Raw genomic sequence first — 13923 nt, 5'->3', positions numbered from 1 at the left:
GCTTCCGGCTGCACAGGAAGACGGTGGCTGGGAGGGGCCCAGAACAGAGAGGGATGCAGATGCCGAAGATGGAGGATGGGTCTTTCCTGGCAACAGTGGGAGCTAAGAGTCAAGATGCTGCTGCTCGTGGCTGCGGGGTCCTCAGGAGACAGCGGCTTGGGTATCCCAGTGACGCCCAGGTGGTCAGAGCCCGGGGGCCGGCTCTGGCGGCACCAGGCTTGGGTCACCTGGGGCCTCATGGAACCCAGCCGGTTTCCCCCTCCGGAGAGGACAGTGCCAGCCTCCCGACTGTGGCGAGGATTCAGGAACGAGGCCTATCCTGTGCTGGTGGGAATGGGCCAGTCACCCTCAGGGGGGACAAGGGGGCGGGGGCGGCGGGGCCAGGACCGCCGAGACAGAGACCAGCCCAGCATGGGCAGGGGCAGCCGGAGAGCTGGAGGCTGGCACCCGCTGCCCTTGCCCACTGTGGGGGTGTGGACCAGTGGGCCCCGGAGTCGACCTGGAGAAGGTATACACCGCCCCAGGATGGGGTGGTTCTGGGTGCAGTCCCGTGACCTGCAGCAGAAAGCCCCAAGGGAAGGAGCCGAGGGCCTGGCAGGTCCTTCCATCTGGAGTCAGGGTCCCCACTCTGGGCAGCCCGGGCTCTCCTGCCCAGCTGGGATGGGCTCCTCTCCCGGTTAGCACCATACCCCTGGCTCCCGGCCCAAGGCCACACTGGGAGCTTGCTACCGTGTTCCTTTGCCATATCTGTGTTTAACGCCTATGTCTGCCCTAGTCCAGGGGGTTGAGAAGAATCGGACGTGACTTAGCATGACTGAGCGCGCACACATGCTGACCGTAGACCGTGAACTGCACCAGGACGCCCGCCACCCCGGCTGGCTGGCCTCGTCTTCTCCAGCCACGTGTTCACCGGGCCCAGACTCGGTCCTGGGCGCTGTTTCAGATGCTGAGAAGACTTTGGAGAGTGGGCAGAAAACACACTGATGACCCACAAATAAGAGAAGCAGGCTGGAAAGCTGGGGCGACTGCAGCCACAGAGATCAGAAGCCTAAAGCCACTGGTGGCCTCTCAGGATGCAGCCCGGGACCCTCAGCAAGGTCGAGCGCTCCAAGCAGCTCAGGGCGTGGGTGGCAGAGGGCAGATGAGCAAAAGCAGCCCAAGACCCCAGACCCCATGGCCACCCAGCCCAGCGGCCACAGACACGGAGCACGGGGCTGCAGGTGTGGGGCGGAGCCAGACACAAGGGCCACGGGACCCCTCTCCAGATCGGGGAACCAGGGCAGTGGGGCAGTGGGGCCCCTGATAGACAGAAGGCTGTCTAACCCAGAGGTTCTCAAACTTAACAGCAGCATACCTTTTTTTTTCCTTTGGCCACACCACAAGGCTTGTGGGATTTTAGTTCCCCTGACCCGGGATTGAACCTGTGCCCCATGCGGCGGAAGCACACCAGAGTCCCAACCACTGGACAATCAGGGAATCCCCAGTCTGCCTCTTTAAAACACTTGTAAACCAACGTCCTCCTTGCGCTGCATTAGTCGCTCAGTTGTGTCCGACTCTTTGCGACCCCATGGACTACAGCCACCAGGCTCCTCTGTCCTTGGGATTCTCCAGGCAAGAAGACTGGAGTGGGTTGCCATTCCCTTCTCCAGAGGATCTTCCCAACCCAGGGATCGAACCTTGATCTCCTTCACTACAGGCAGATTCTTTATCGGTTGAGCCACAGGGGGAAGTCCTCCTTACAGCCTGACAAATGATGTGACTGTCTGGTCAGCTCCAGCATGTCCTTCCCACCCCACAGTATTTGCCAGGACCCCCGAGGCGCGAGGGAGCTGCCTTTGAAAACTGCCTGTATGATCCATCCCTTTTGTGTTTTAGGCGAGAAAGCTGAGACCCAAGGAAAGCAGTCAGGCTCCCGAGTTCAGAGCCCACAGGGGTGTCTGCAGGTCGCTGGACGATCACTGTGCGGCTTGAATAGCGGGAGACGGATGAGCCCCCTGCTTGCTCAGCCACTCCATCATGTTCCTCTGATGCCCCTCAGGTGGCACCAGCACGGGCAGTGGTAGCAGTGGTGCCGTGGGGCTCCCAGGGGCTCGAGCCGGGGTCCTGCTCCTTGGCAGCAGCCTGCCCTCCTCCCCTGACTGTTGACTACCCTCCTGGGGGCTGTGACAGATCGGCCAGGCTGCGGAGCCCCTCCCAAAGCCCTGAGCTGACTGTCTGGCTTTGCCCCAGCTGCCCACGTACCCAGGCAAGCTGCCTGCTTCCGCTGAGCCTCGGGACCTAAGCCTCTGTCCAACAGAGCTGTGCCTGGGGGTCCCATGAAGGCATGTGCCCTGTGGCTCCACGACCACCAGGACCATCCCGCTGTCTCACCTCTCCCATCCCCCTCATCCACCTCTCCTCTCACAGAGGACCCCTGGAGCCAAAATTCCCTGTGTTCTTAGTACTCGCCACTGCCCAGTGGCATCTCCCATGGTACATTAGCGTTCACAGGAACCCAGGATAAAAAACTAGAGTATCAGGAATTCCCTGGAGGTCCAGTGGTTGAGATTCCAGGCTTTCACTGCTGACAGCCTGGGCTTGATCCCTGGTTGGGGGACTAAGATCCCACAAGCCTCACTGCACAGCCCAGAAAACAAAAAACAAGCACACACCAGGAGAAAAGAGAAAGAAAACATGAGTGCAGCAAAAAGGGTGGAGGCTTCTCTGAGCCTCAGTTTGCCCACCTGCAAGATGGGGCCAAGGTTGTCTGCGCATCTACCTGGGAAAAGCCTGTGTGAGTGAGAGGGCTGCCTGTCTATCTGTCCTGCACCAGGAGCAACACAGGAAGGTTGATCACGGAAGAGAGGCTGGTGGGGGGAAGGGGAAATTCACTTTGAGGGTCCTGTAAGGGGCTCGTGGCTAGACAGCCCTTCTACAAGCAGCAGAGCCTGAGCTGTAAAGGCCCCGGTGCCGCCCAGTGCCACACCCTGAGGAGCAGCGGGGTCAGTAATGGGGTCACGACATTAAAGACTGTATGCAAACGGGTAGGACCAGAGGTCCAGCTGAGTCCCCCAGGAGTCACGTGGTGCCAGGGCAAGCAGGGCAGGGAAGAGCCAGATGTAAGCAAGGTTCCTGAGCTTCCAGCCACACAGTTGGCCGGGCTAGAAGCAGCCAAGTGCGTGTGTGTGCCTGCGTATGTATGTGTGCATGTGTGTGTGTGTGCGTGTGGGTGTATGCATATGCCTGTGTGTGTGTGCATGTGGGTGGGTGTGGGAGTGTGTGCCTGCATGTGTATGTGTGTGCATGCATGTGTACATGTGCCTGCGTGTACATGTGTGCCTGCTTGTGTGTGCCTACATGTACGTGTGTGCATACATGGACATCTGTGTGCCTGAATGTATGTGTGTGCCTGTGTGTGTGCATGCGCACGTGCGTGAGTGTACATGTGTATGCCTCAGTGTACATGTGTGACTGTGTGCATGCGTATATGTGTATGCCTGCGTGTGTGCATGCGTGTGTCTCCGTGTGTGTGTGCATGCAGGTGTGTGCGTGTGTGTGCCTGCATGTGCGTGTGTGTGTGTTCCACAGCTTAGGATTCCACCAGCACCTCTGTAGTGGCCTGAGCCTTACCCCAGGCCCAGCCTGCGGCCCCTGCCCAGGGCCCCAGCCGGCAGCCTGGAGCCTGGGGTCCTCCTTGCTGCCAGGTGGTACCTGAATGGAGGATACAGGTGGCCCGGGGAAGCCATGCCCTTTGTCCCCTGCCTGCCTGGCCCCGGGTCCCTGTCCCTCCTTTCTGCAGAGGGACTTCCACTTACCCCTCCTCTCAGCCCACTCTGGGCAGGGACACATGTACCAGATACGTTCCTGCTCCGAAAAGAGAGGCACTGGGTGGTATGATCAGAGCTGCAGGGTCCCGGGTTGCCCAAGCCCAGCCTGGAGAGTCAGGGAGGGCTTCCTGGAGGAGGAACCGCTCAGCAGAGGCCAAAGGATTAGATAAGGTTAGTAGCGAGTGGACAAAACTGGGGGTTGTGTGGGGCCCACTAACCAGCCTCCTGCCTTGAGCAGAACTCTGAACCCAAAGGGACTGAGACCACTCATATATCGAATGCCTGGTTTAAATAACCCTCGTGGACCAGTGCTTAGGACTTGGAGCTCTCACTGCCAAAGGCGCGGGTTCAATCCCTGGTGGGGAAACTAAGATTCCATGAGCTGCATGGGGTGGCCAAAAAGACAGACAAGAAGCAGAAACAGAAAACAACATATGGCAAGCATCAGCTCCAAGCACAGCACATGTCATTTCTGTGTTGTCCCCAACATGCTGCAGCCCGGAGGCCTCTGAGCCAGGCCACCTCTTCAGACTCCGGGAAGAAGCCTGTGAAAGTCCAGGCCAAGCCCTAGATGGGGAGACTGGAGCATACACAGACCTTGGTGCGCCTCCCACTACACACCCAGCCCAGAGTCCTGGGCCGGTGCGCCTCCCACTGCACACCCAGCCCAGGGTCCTGGGCCGACAGGGTCCCGACCCTGCAAGGCTGATGCTGCAATACAGGAAGAGAACCAGCCATGGTCCCTCAGGCAAGAAGTGGCAGAGCCTGGATGGACGCCCAGGTCTCTGAGGCATCTGCCCACCTGCCACAAGGCATCTGCCCACCTGCTTGCCACGAGGCATCTGGGTGAGCCCCAGGAAGCTCAGAAGGCCCCTGGGCTGGCTCCACCCTGGCACCCTGCCAGCCTCAGCCAAATACTTGCCTCGCAGGCCTGTTTCCTGATCTAGGACTAAAATGAGTGAACTTCCAGGGAGCTTGCTCTGGGCACTGTGTAGTCTCACTTCCTTGAAACCTTACCAACAGAGGGAATGAGTGCTCAGAGAGGTCAAGGAACTCTGAGAGGTCACACAGCATGGCAGTGAGAACACGGAAGCAGGTCAAAAGCTGAAGGGACGTTTGACCCCAAAGGCCCACGGCCCTAAGCATCTGACGCACTGCCCCACGGAGAGCCGTGAGAGGTCTCCGGCAGTGCTGCCTCCAGGGCGGCGGTGTGGGGAGCAGCAGGGCCCACAAGGGCCTTTAGTTTTTCTTTTCGGAAAAGCTGGGCACTCCTGAGCCAGACCCAAGGGCAGGCCCAGTCCTCATGGTAGCTGCACTCTTCAAATCCTCCCCTGCCCCTCCACCGCCTCCGGGTTCCACTTGAGTCTCTCCTTCTGTGGATGTGAAACGTGAGCCTCCCGGAGAGGAAGCCCGGGGAGGAGTCCTGCGAAGGGGTCCTCCTAGCTGCAACCTTGAGGTCAGTCAGATGGCATCCGAGTGCCCGTGGAAACTGGAGGCAGAATTTTGCAGGTTTGAATCCCTACTCAGTTACTTCTCTGGGCTTCCCCGATGGCTCAGATGGTAAAGAACCCGCCTGCAATGCAGGAGGCCTGAGTTCCATCCCTGGGTTGGGAAGATCCCCTGGAAAAGGGAAAGGCTACCCACTCTAGTATTCTTGCCTGGAGAATCCCATGGACAGAGCCGGGCTACAATCCGTGGGTTCACAAAGAGTCAGACACAAGTAGGTGACTAACACTTTCATTTTCAGTTACTTCTGGGCCTTGTGACTGTCAGGAGGTCCCTCTCTCACAGAGCGGTCTCCAGGGTGGTTGTGACAATGAACCAGGAAATCACAGTTCAGGGCTCTGGTCCTCGAAGGAACCCTTCTGCCCTGTCTCAGCTGCCACCGTGCCCAGGCCACGGGCTAGAGGCTTCTCTGTAAAATGGGCTTAGGAGGTTTAAACAGATAATGCACACAGTCCTGGGAGGAGTCCTTGGAAGGGTAGGAGCAGCAGGGCTGCAGGAGCCAGACACACCCTCCCCTAGGTGAGCCCAGGGCACACCCCCAAGTTCAAGCATATCCTGTTGTGATTTCCAGTCCCCGTGTGTGTGTGTGTGTGTGTGTGTGTGTGTGTGCGCACGTGCGTGCTAAATCACTTCAGTTGTGTCCAGCTCTTTGTGACCCTATGGACTGTAGCCCACCAGGCTCCTCTGTCCATGGGATTCTCTAGGCAAGAATACTGGAGTGGGTTGCCATGCCCTCCTACAGTGGATCTTCCCAACCCAGGGATTGAACCTGCGTCTCTTGCATCTCCTGCATTGGCAGCTGGGTTCTTTACCACCAGAGCCACCTGGGAAGCCCTTTCAGTACCCACACCACCCAAATCCTTGGCAGGGCCAAGCAGGGTGGGCTCACACCCACTGGTGATTTTCAGGACCGTAGCAAGCCCCCTTTCTCCAGGCCCAGACAAGCTGCTCTCGATTCACCAAGGTTCCTTGGCCTCAAAGGTATCATCCAGGAAGAGGGTCGTAAGGCACGTGCTGCCAGGGCCAGGCAGAGGCCTGGGGCCAGACAGACAGACCCCTGGGCTTCGCCGGATGGACATGGGCGGCGTTCAGCCCCGGGGGTCTGGAGCTCAGCGCGGCATAGGCAGCGGAGAGAGGAGCGCGGGCCCGTGCGCCCACCGCAGGAGGTGGGAGAGCGCACCCAGTGACGGAAGGGGCGCGCGAGGACCGTCGGGCACCGGAAGGGGCGCGCGGGGCGGTTGGCCGCAGCCCGGGGCGGCGGCGGCCGTTGGCGAGAGGCTGCCCGGGCCAGACGAGGTCCGGTGTCTGGCCCGGCCGCGGCCACCATGAGCAAGGACTCGCCCAGCCCTGCGGACGGCGGCCGCGCAGCCTCCCAGAAGCCGGCGACTCCGGGCCCGGCGGCGGCGGCGCTGGAGGAACAGCGGCGGGAGCTGGAGAAGCTGCGGGCGGAGCTGGAGGCGGAGCGGGCGCGCGGACGGGCGGAGCGGCGGCGCTTCTCGGCCGGGGCGCGGCAGCTGCGAGAGGAGGCGGAGCGAGAGCGGCAGCAGCTGGCGGACCACCTGCGCTCCCAGTGGGAGGCGCAGCGCAGCCGGGAGCTGCGGCAGCTGCGGGAGGACGTGCTGCGGGAGCGCGAGGCCGAGATCCGGCAGCTGCTGCGCTGGAAGGACGCCGAGATGCGGCAGCTGCAGCAGGTGCTGCGCCGGGAGCGCGACGGCGTGGCGCGCCAGGCCCGGGAGCTGCAGCGCCAGCTGGCCGAGGAGCTGCTGAGCCGCGGCTACGGCGGCGGCCGCGCGGGGCCGCCCGAGGATGCGGGCGCGCGGTGCCGGTGCCGCCTGCAGGAGGTCCTGTCGCAGCTGCGCTGGGAGACGCACGGCGAGCAGGCCTCGCGCATCCGCCACCTGGAGGCCGCGCTCGACGTGGAGCGCCGGCTGTTTCTCAAGTACATCCTCGAGCACTTTCACTGGCACCCCGCCCTGCCCAGCGCCCCCGACGCCCCTCTTCCATTGGGAGAACCGACTCGCGAGGCCGCCGCCAAGGCCCGGGACGGCCGGAGCGCGGGCGTCCGCGCGCGCTCCCGCTCCCTCGACCGAGTGCCCGCGGCGCGCGCCCGCTCCCCCGACAGCCCGCTCCCCACGCGCGCCAGCTCGCTCGACTCCCTGGCTCCGGCGGGTCCCCGCCCCTCGCTTGACGGCAGCCCGAGTCACCCCAGGGCCCCCGAGTCCTCCTCGCCAGACGCTTCCCTCTCGGGCTCCCTGAGGCCCCTGCCGCCGCCGCCGTCGCCGCCACCATCGGAGCGCCAGATACCTAGCCACCTGCGAGAGGGGGAAGAGGCGGGGAGCCGGCCCTGCGAAGCCCTGAGCCCCCCACCACCGGGCCCGGACCACTGCGAGTTGCTGAGGCGGAACTCGGAGCTGTCCGAGGCGCTGCAGGAGCTGGCGCGCCGCCGCTGCGGCCTCCGCGAGGAGAACGTACGGCTGCGGCGCTTGGGCCTCCCCGACGAGGCGGACGAGAAGGCGAAGCGGCTCAAGGGGAAGCGCGCCGAGCTGACCGGTCTCGCGCGGCGCCTGGAGGACCGGGCCCGCAAGCTGCAGGAGGCCAACCTGCGGGCCGTGAGCGCGCCGGTGCCCGGAGAGAGCCGCCCGGGCCTGGAGCTTTGCCAGGCCTTGGCCCACCAGCGCGCGCGGGACCTGTCTGAGCAGGCGAGCGCGCTGCTGGCCAAGGACAAGCAGATCGAAGAGCTGCGGCAAGAGCGCCACCTGCTGCGGGCGCGCGTCGCCTCGGGCCTCGGCCCCCTCCCCGGAGAGGGCGCCGCCAGCGCCCAGTGGCTCAGCATCGGCGACCTGGACCGGCTGCAGCGCGAGTCCCAGCGGGAGGTGCTGCGCCTGCAATGGCAGTTGACGCTGCAGCAGGCCGCCGGCGGCGCCCGCGCAGAGGCCGGCGGCCAGAGCGCGCCCTGCGAGGCGGCGCGGCGCCAAGTGCGGGCGCTGGAGCGCGAGCTGAGCGCGCGGCGGCAGGAGTGCGAGGAGCTGGGCGCGCAGGCGGCGGCGGCGCAGCGGCGGGGCCGGGAGGCTGAGGCGCAGCTGCAGGTGGCGCTCCGCGAGGGCGCCTGGCTGGCCAAGGAGAACGCGCGGCTGCAGGCCCAGGCCGACTGGACGCGGAAGGTGGCGGCGGAGAACGAGGATGTGCGCGGGCAGCTGGGCCGCGCGTGCCAGCAGCGTGACTCCGCCAGCTTGCTGGCTGAGCAGCTGCTGCAGCAGGCGGCGCAGAGGCAGGACTGGCAGCAGCAGCTGCAGCACGACCTGCAGAAGGTCCTGTGTGATCTCCAGGCCGCCCGGGACGAGATGTGGGCGCTACAGTGTCAGCCTGCCCACCCTCCCCAGGACAACCGGGGCACCGAGCCTCAGCTGGGGCCTGCGAACCCAGCGTCACCTGTGCCCAGCAGAGACAAACAGGGGAGGAAGGAAGACCTCCTGCTGGAAAGCCCAGCTGCCCTCGGGCAGCCTGCCTGGGCCCCCCAAGCTCCAGACTCCAGCGGCCAGCCTCTGGACTCTAGGCCCCAGCCCCAGAGGACCGGCTCCCAGTCTAATTCCTCCTCGGAGGTGGAGTCCGCGTGGGCCACGGTGCCCTCCTGCCCTATTCTGGACGCCGATACAGGCAGCGAGGCCGAGGACCTGGAGCCGGACAGTCTGCCCTCGACCCTGGAGGCGGGGGACTTGGAGGTCTCCGTGGCCACCCCCAAGCTCAAAATCTTCCTGGCTCGGTACAGCTACAACCCATTTGAGGAGCCCAGTGAGCACCCTGAGAGTGAGCTGCCGCTCACGCCTGGGGACCACGTGTACATCTTCAGCGACATGGATGAGGACGGCTTCTATGAAGGGGCACTTGCAGACGGCCGGCAGGGGCTGGTGCCTTCCAACCTGGTGGAGCAGATCCCCGACGGTGACATCCGGGGCTGCCTGCCCACTGAGTCCCCGGACCGAGGCCCCACTCGGCTCCCGGCGGCTAGGCAGGGCCAAGCTTGGAAGGATGACCCCAGTCCCGGCTTCTTACCTGGGCAGGCCCAGGCGGCAGTGGACAGAGGGCCGTGCCCAGTGGCGAGGGTGGGCTCCAGGATGGAAGTGGCAACAGAGGTCTCAGACACCAAGATGGAAGCCGGCCGGTTGGGCTCCCAGGAGAGCAGGGACAGGCAGGGGTCCGCCAACGCTCCTCCGGGGAACAACAGGTCCCCTCGTATGGCCCCCACGCACCTTCACCTGCGGAGTGTTGCGGCCACGTCGGCCGAGGTCGCCTGGGTGGGTGGCAGCCATGCCCACGCGGTGTACCTGGACGGCCGGGAGCATGCCCTGACCTCCATGGGCGTGAGTAGCTATACCTTCCGCCACCTGCAGCCCGGCACGAGGTACCAGGTGCGGGTGGAGGTGCGCCCCCCCGGCGACTCGATGCAGGCCTGCCGGGAGAAGACGTCCTCCGCCGTCACCTTCGAGACACCCTTGGCGGGGCCCCCCCACCCTCCACTGGACGTGCTGGTGGAGCGCCACCCCTCCCCGGGCCTCCTGGTGGTCAGCTGGCTCCCCGTGACCATCGACACAGCTGGGTCCTCTAACGGAGTCCCGGTCACCGGGTACGCCGTGTATGCTGATGGGCTCAAGGTGGCGGATGTGGCCGAGGCCACTGCGGGGAGCACACTGCTGGAACTCTCCCAGCTCCCGTGGCCCGAGACATGCCAGAAGATCTCAGTGAGAACCACGTCGCTCTGCGGCGAGTCCTTGGATTCCGTGCCCGCCCAGATCCCTCACGACTGCTTCACGTGTCTCCACTGGCCAGAGATGTCGCCTTTCGGCTACACCTGCAGGGACCCATCTGCCATCAGTGGGAGCTTCCCTGTCTGCCCTCGGAGGTTGGGGCCTACACCCCTGAGTGCCAAGGCCTGCCCTCACGCCCCCCGAAGCTGCGAGGAGCCCCGGGCCAGGTGTCTTGAAGCATTCCCTGAAGAACCCCCAAGGAGGTGGTCCCCAGAGCCCAAACTGATTTCAGAAGGAGGAGGTCCCAGTTCAGGCTCAGGCAGCCAAGCCCAGGGGCCTGCGGAGGCCCGGAAGCCCCCCAGAAAGGACCAGCTCTTTGAAAAGCGTCCCTGGAACCACAGGCCACCTCTGCCGCGGGGCCAGCCTGGCAGGGAGGGGACCCAGGACCGGCGGATGCTCACCGTCCCAACACCTGCTGCGGGAGTCTCCCATCTGTCCCCTGAGCCTGCGCCTGGCGAGGAGCTGCGTCAGGAGAAGCCTGCCTCTGGGAAAGTCCTCAGACAAAAGGCAGACGCTCTTGTGTCCACCCCTCCTGAACTGGGCAGCAGCCAGCAATCGGCGTCTGTCTTCAGTGGCGCTCGGCAGGAGGACGGGCGGGGCGCAGAGGGGCGAGAGCGGAGACGGGCACTGCGGGGCCGGAGCACACAAGGTCAAGCTCTGGGGGCCAGGGCCGGGGGCCGGCTCCGGGGGCCCAGCTCAGCGCCGTGTCCTGCTCGGCGCAGCAAGGCCCTCGGGACGCCCAGGGGTGCCGCCCCACCGCCGGGGACAAGGGTGGGCCCTCGGGCTGGGATCTTTGTGACCCTCCCTAATTACGAGCCCCTGGCCGTGTCCGCCACCTCCGAGGCTGCAGGGGGGGAGCTGGCCCTCCAGAAAGGGCAGCCGCAGAGCGCGGGGGGCTCTCAGGACCCCCACGGCTTCTGCCGTGGCGAATGCAGCGGGCCTGTGGGCAGCATCACCAGTCACCTGGTGGCCGAGGTGGACGCGGGCACGGAGTGCACTGATGGCCATGGCAGGTGGCATTTGCCAGGACACCTGGATGACTCCGAGGGGCTCACCGGCCCTCAGGGCTCCTCTCCCCTGCCACAGGGGAGCCCTGGAAGGCCTTCCTCCTCACTCTGGGCTCCAAAGACCATGATGGCAGCTCTGGACTATGACCCCCAGGACTGGCTGGCACGGGGCCCGGTGAAGGGCCAGCTGTCACTGAGGGCAGGGGACGTGGTCACCGTCCACGGGCCTGTGGATGACAAGGGCTTCTACTCCGGGGAGGTGGGTGGGCACAGAGGCCTGGTCCCCGCCCACCTGCTGGGCCACATGTCCCTCCAGGAGTGAGCACAGCACCCCGCAGAGGTGGCACCTCCCGCTGCCTGCGGCCCAAACGGGGATCCACCGCCAGGCCCTCCTCGCTTTGCGCTGAGGCATCTGCTCCACACACTGCTGCTCTGAACCCTCTGCCACCCCGGGCCTCAAGGGCAGCAAGGCCTAAGTTTGGGCAGAACCGTTTCTAGAAAGAACAAGCTGCTTCCGAGAGGTTGGCGGGCTGGTGATCGCAGGCATCGGGCCATCAGTCTCGTCCTTCCTCAGCTCCTTCCTCAAGACCTGTTTCCTCTGGGAGTTTGGCTTCTCTCAGCCGTTGCCTAGTATGGAAGTCTGAAGAAAAGCCTGCCTCTTAGAAAAAAAGAAAAAAGTGACCAGAATGTTACTTTTCTATCTTCTGTTCAAATCCTCATTAAAAGTTCATAGAAACAAAGAAAAGGGAACTTTAGGAGTGAAAGCGCAACCGAGGAGGCAAGCCCAGCCCTCCCCCTCCCTGCCTGTCCAGGGGCCCTGGAGGGCTGCAGACGTGTTTCCTCCGGTGGGGGGGGGGGGGGAGAAGACCATTTAGTGGGGGGTCAGCTCAGCCCAGGTCCCCACTGCAGTCAGAAGGGCACCACCCTCCGTAGGGGCAGAAGGGAGCAGCTGGACGCAGCTCGTTAAGGAGGGTAGGAGCCACGGGTAGGTACTTGGGGAAGCTGGTGACTCAGGTCCAGAGGGTGCTGTCACGCCGTGCCCGGGGCTGAGATGGGAACGGGGAGGGGCAGGCCCCAGAGAGGCCTTGAGGTGACCCACCGTACCCTCAGAGAATGCGGGAAGCAGCCTGGGGGCCTTGCGCTGTGCACACACACTCACCCCTCGTGAGCGGAAGCTTCGCGTCTCAGCCAGGGAGGAAGCTGTCCGCTGAGGGCTATGCCCCCTGCCCGCCGTCCACACAGACCAGCTTTCCAGTGAGAAGGCCAGCTCGGAGGCTCCTTGGCTGGTGAAGTATCCATACCACACACTTTACCACCTCAAACATTTTCAAGTGTACAGCTCAGCCGTGCTAAGTACGTTCATGGTGTTGAGCAACCAGTCTCCAGGACGTCTCTTCTTCTTGCCAAACTGGAACTCTGCCCGCCGTTACACAACATCTCCCTGTCCCCTCCCTCAGGCCTTGGTAACCTCTAATCTTCTTTCTGACGGTACGACTTTGACTCCTCTAGGGACACCGCGTCAGTGGACTCGGACCAGAAGCCCGGGCTTTGGTGTCTGGCTTACCTCCCCGGGCACAGCGTCATCGGGTGTCATCCGAGTGGCCGCAGGGGTCACGGTCCCATTCCTCCTTAAGGCTGAATTATCGTCCACTGTATGCACCACATTTTGTGCATCCGTCCATCTGTCAGCGTTGCTCCCCGTTTTGTAAATCACGTTGCTGTAGACACGGGTGTGCAGACATCTCCTGGCTTTCACAGTCTTCCGCATTATCATATCTGTGAGCTCACAACCCAGAGTGGACCCTGAGGCCCGCCGGGAACGAGAGAGCTGCTAGTGCACGGGAGGGTGTCCCGGCCTCTCCCGGCGGCCGGGCTCAGGCTGAGGGCTTGGTGGGCTGCCCACAACCTGACGGGGGCACAGGTATGGTCCCCACTTGCTGGGAGAGCAACGATGGTTTAGCCGGAGGACAGGAACCTAATCCAGCACTTTCAAAGTTAAACACAGTAGCTGTGAATCGGGGCTTCCCTGGTGGCTCAGACGGTAAAGAATCTGCCTGCAGTGCAGGAGACCCGGGTTTGATCCCTGGGTCGGGAAGATCCCCTGGAGAAGGGAATGGCAACCCACTCCAGTATCCGTGCCTGGAGAATCCCACGCACGGAGGAGCCTGGCAGCCTGCAGTCCATGGGGTCACCAAGAGTCAGACAGGAGTGAGTGACTAACACTTTGAGCTGTCACTCCATGGGAACCGCACAGGTGAGCTCAGGAGAATGGTCCCAGCCCCGTCGGCCCGTCAGCTCTCTCTCAGCCCTTCCCCTGCCCGTCAGCCAGGGCCCTCACCGCACTGCAGAGTGGCCTGTGTGCCTCCAGCGCCCACCCTACTTTGCTTCTCTCCGTTGCCCACGCCTGCTCTCACCTGTGCTGCTTCTACGGCCACGTCCCACCCCCGCCCCCACGCCCACTGGGATGGAAGCCCCACCAAGGCAAGGATGACTTCGGCTCATTCATCGCCCGGCGCTTAGTAGGTCCTCAGCAAATGCCTGTGGAAGGCAGGAGCTAGCAGGGCTTGACCATCCCTGTCTGTGGCTCCCGTGCAGGGCTCTGGGGGGGTTCACACCAGGCATCGGGCCTCCCCACCCCCCGGAACAGCCAGGCATGGACCCTGGGCAGCAGAGGAGGGCTCTGGTTCTGATCACGGAAGCAGAGGCAGGTGAGGCCGGTTGTGGGGGGGCGGGCGTCCTGGGCAGTGGGAGCCGTGAAGGCCCCGGCCAGAGAAGAGTCAGTGATCGCACATCTGGGGGTGC

General features: G+C 63.8%; 1 protein-coding gene across 1 annotated transcript; it reads left to right on the top strand.

Moving 5' to 3' along the window:
* Positions 1-6556: 6556 nt before the first annotated feature.
* Positions 6557-12266, top strand: LOC113907228 (RIMS-binding protein 3A-like). The gene has a single exon (XM_027566111.1). It carries the CDS (start codon positions 6638-6640, stop codon positions 11441-11443), a length of 4806 nt encoding a protein of 1601 aa, XP_027421912.1. The 5' UTR covers positions 6557-6637; the 3' UTR covers positions 11444-12266.
* The last annotated feature ends 1657 nt before the right edge of the window (positions 12267-13923 follow it).

This window comes from Bos indicus x Bos taurus, chromosome 17, assembly GCF_003369695.1.
Source record: "Bos indicus x Bos taurus breed Angus x Brahman F1 hybrid chromosome 17, Bos_hybrid_MaternalHap_v2.0, whole genome shotgun sequence".
Classification (NCBI taxonomy): domain Eukaryota; kingdom Metazoa; phylum Chordata; class Mammalia; order Artiodactyla; family Bovidae; genus Bos; species Bos indicus x Bos taurus.
The sequence above is the reverse complement of the archived record's forward strand: the minus strand, read 5'-3'. Positions and strand labels throughout refer to the sequence as shown.